The following is a 3,958-nucleotide window of genomic DNA, read 5'->3' on the forward strand; positions in this document are numbered from 1 at the left end:
CTCCAGACAATTTAATTAGCTTTAAAATAAAAAAAAACGTATCTCTAAGTGCAGTACTTTTCGAGATATCTTGCCGCCCGATTCAGAAAACATAGTTTCGAGAAAAACGCGTTTAAAATTTTAGAAAGTGAATGTACATACATACATACATCGTTCCCTCGTAAAAAGACAGCCTCGGTTTTTTGCCTATAACTTTTTAACTAAATCGATTTTGGTAAAAAGGGTTTCGGGGGTGTATTCTACGGGACATTTGCTATCTAAGTAAGCAAAAAAAAAATCGATTTTTTGATCGAGTCTCATGAGAGCCTCCCCTTAAGCTAGCCCGGTGTGCCCACGTGACAATATACATAGATATATATTTGACTACATTACTAACCATGCATATTTATCACACATAGATTACATAGATGTACGATATTCGCTCGTTGTGTAAAAATGGTAAATGATAAAATGGTAAATGATGGTAAATGATCTATAGATGCGACTGTAGTCACGTATTTGGCGTTAGTGTAATATGAAAATGTATATAAACCCTTCATTCGCTCACGTTAACTTTGTTTCATATTTTGCGCGTCGAAAAAAATTATGCGAAAAGGACTATAGGACATACCATAAGCTCGATTCATGAAGTGTTCAATAATTTATAATTTCTTTGTAATAAGATACAATTCAAAGAAAATGGCTAATTGTTTATTACGAGATCAATAGTATAATTTCTCCAATAATAAATGATAAGTTTAGAGTGTCTCTGTTGACATAAATTTTCTCAAACTTTCATTTCACGATTTGTAAATATTATTACACTTATGTTACCTAGCTCGATGTGTAACATCATTACAAAACAATTAGTCGTTAATCAAGTTCCGAGTGATAAACATGCACTTCAGTGATGTATATAACTCTGATGTCAGGTAATTTTTGTTTCGTGAGAATGAAATTTAAAAAAAAATGTCATAATACTTTATATTATTGGGAATATTGCAGAGTGAAGAAGGAACCAGATGATGTTTCCCCAATTAAAAATGAAGATTATAAGATAATTGACAATGCATGCGATGCTAAAAACGACGAATTCTCGAGTTATTGTCGGGAAAATTTAGTAAGTGTTGATGCGGGACTGTTTAGTCAATATTTTGATCAAATATTTTTACTAATCTCATTTCCAGATTTATGGGCTTCGTGAAAATGATGAAAATTCTGGACCTAATAACGATTTGGAAATAGAATTCGAATGTAAGGACGAGAAGCTCGGCATTAATTTATTAGTAGTCAAGAAAATCGAGGACGATTATCCAGATCAATGGCAGCATATGAAAAATAGTTGCGATTATCAGACTCCAAGGAAAATTAAAGAAGAAATTGTCGACAAAGTAAAAGAGGAATTGAATTTGGATGGTGAACTCAGTGATGCATTTGATGCAAATGAAAAAACATTTGCTCAAAATAGTCAACGCAAAACCCAAACTGATAAGGCACGCAATCGTACCAAATATCCATGTAATATATGCGGTAAAAAATTTGCACGAAAAGATTATGTCAAGGTCCACATCGATTCAGTACATAATGGTGTTAAACATGAGTGTGGTATATGTGGAAAGACATTCACACAAAAAGGAAAGCTCAAAATTCACACCGATGAAATGCATAAAGGTATGGCACCTACTTGCGAAGTATGCGGGAAGAAATTCTTAACTGGAGCTGCACTCAAGATTCACATCGATGCACACAATGGTGTTAAACATCCATGTAATATATGCGGTCAAAAATTTTCACAAAAATGTATTCTCAAGATCCACATCGATGGACATAATGGTGTTAAACATACGTGTGTTACATGTGGAAAAACATTCACACAAAAATTTTCTCTCAAGATTCACATCGATGCGATGCATAAAGGTGTGGCACATACTTGCGAAGTGTGCGGAAAGACATTCAAACTAAAGGGTAATCTTAAAAAACACATGAATTTGATGCATAATAAGACCACTTATTGTAATAAGTGCGGCAAGACATTTTCTCAAAAAGATCTTCTTATAACTCACATTAAAATGCAGCACGAAGACATTGATCACGCTTGTGTTTTATGCGGAAAAAAATTTAAACATAGAAAATATTTATGCAGACACGTCAAAAGTGTGCATGAAGACAATACCTAAGCACGAGATCAATACAAGAGATCTTAAAACGTACCTATTAATACCGCACAAAATGATGAAACATCGAGACAAATAAATTAATTAACATATCATAAATTAACATATATTTATTTATTAGCATATAATAAATAAACATATCATAAATTTTTGCTCAGTAGTGATACTCAAAACACGACATATAATATAATTGTCATCTGTATAATTTTAACTGAAACACGACATAATTATACTATATCACAATCATGTTACGCTCAGTATAGTGGTACTCAAAACACGACACATAATATACTTGTCATAAGTACAATGTTAAATACCGATATACAAGTAAGACCGATCGCAAACAAAAATTACGTTTTTTCGAAGTGGAGATGTCGCGAGGTGCAAAACTCAAAATTGCATAAAAAGGCATTTTTTGTATATTAGGATATACGGATGTCACTAAAAAAAGTATACAGCACTCTATCAGCACCGAAACAATGCTATATAAAATTTTCAGATCGATTGGTTAATCCCTGCATGAGTTATCGCAATTAGAATAAAATATCAAAAATAAGCAATATCGAATGTATACAAAAAAAAATTACCCATAAATAACCCACAAAATATATATTACAAAATTTACACACGAATATTGATCAAAACTCAAAATTGCATAAAAATGCATTTTTTGCATATTAAGATACACTGATGTTGCTAAAAAAAAGTATACAGCACTCCGTGAACACCTTAAGAATGCTATGTAAAATTTTCAGATCGATTGGTTTATCCCTGCATGAGTTATCGCAGTTAAAGTAAAACATCGAAAATTAGCAATATCGAATGTGTACGACTTTGCTGCGCTCAGCATCAACAAAGATTGAAGTTAAACAAACAGTGCAATAAACCATCTATTTAGTTTATGAAAGTGGAGTTTTTTTTATTTTGTTAAAAATTTTATGAAAAGTTTCTACTATACCGACCATGGATCGTTTATCAACTGTGTGATTGCTGGAAATCGAGGGATAACATAAGGGTGAGGCGGGTAATTGGAACTTGGCTGGTAACCGTGCCACCTCCATAATAATGCGATTTCCAACTTAAAATTATGAAATGAATTTTTCCATAATTATTTTATTATTTATTATATTTGTACTAAAAGAAATTTTTTTAAATCGATTTTTTCCAACAAAAAAAAATTGTTAAAAATTTTGGATTAAAAAATCCAATATCACCAATATTTCAACTAACAAGGAGAGCCTTTCATCTGCGGGTCACAGATCCTTATCAAACTTGTTTAGGGGTCTTCTTCTACATGATAATGAAGCCCCTTATAGTTACTATATTCCATTGGGCCCTGGAAAGAGTAATAGAGCAGAAAAAAGTATTAAATATAATATAACGTTAAAAAATACCACTTATTGGTATCAGGCCTTGTTCAAGTCTAACTCTCTCAAAAATATTTGTACATGAACTTTTATGGATTCTAAACACTTTTGCAAACAATAAACAATTGAACTCAATTGGTTTGCTGTGTTAAGTTTTAAAAAGCGCACCAATTTGAGCTAAAATTAACGCACCAAACAATAAATATTGATATAAATTATATGAAAATGTTTTTATTTGTATAAATTGCATATCCCTTCTCTTCACCTATTCCTGACAATTATCTGGAGTGAATTTACATATGTTTTGAGTGCCAGAAATAGGTGAGAAAGAAAGAACAGTAAGTTTTATAAATGAAAACATTTTTACATGATTTAATATAAATATTTGTTGATAAATGCATAAATTTTAGCTTGAATTGGTTCGCTCATTGAGACTTT

At 31.6% G+C, this 3,958-nt stretch overlaps 1 protein-coding gene across 1 annotated transcript; it reads left to right on the forward strand.

Moving 5' to 3' along the window:
• Positions 1-800: 800 nt before the first annotated feature.
• LOC111693543 (zinc finger protein 397-like) lies at positions 801-2,300 on the forward strand. Its single transcript, XM_023458339.1, has 3 exons — positions 801-911; positions 985-1,099; positions 1,167-2,300. Exons 1-3 carry the CDS (start codon positions 877-879, stop codon positions 2,154-2,156), a joined length of 1,140 nt encoding a protein of 379 aa, XP_023314107.1. The 5' UTR covers positions 801-876; the 3' UTR covers positions 2,157-2,300.
• The last annotated feature ends 1,658 nt before the right edge of the window (positions 2,301-3,958 follow it).

This window comes from Trichogramma pretiosum, unplaced genomic scaffold (assembly GCF_000599845.2).
Source record: "Trichogramma pretiosum strain Unisexual culture from Peru unplaced genomic scaffold, Tpre_2.0 scaffold117, whole genome shotgun sequence".
Taxonomy (NCBI): domain Eukaryota; kingdom Metazoa; phylum Arthropoda; class Insecta; order Hymenoptera; family Trichogrammatidae; genus Trichogramma; species Trichogramma pretiosum.

Bases quoted from the DNA above. Each gene is read 5' to 3' on its own strand.
- LOC111693543 (XM_023458339.1), top strand. From the start codon at position 877: ATGCACTTCAGTGATGTATATAACTCTGATGTCAG. The intron at 912-984 runs GTAATTTTTGTT...GGAATATTGCAG, and splicing joins GTATATAACTCTGATGTCAG to AGTGAAGAAGGAACCAGATG. The intron at 1,100-1,166 runs GTAAGTGTTGAT...TCTCATTTCCAG, and splicing joins GTTATTGTCGGGAAAATTTA to ATTTATGGGCTTCGTGAAAA.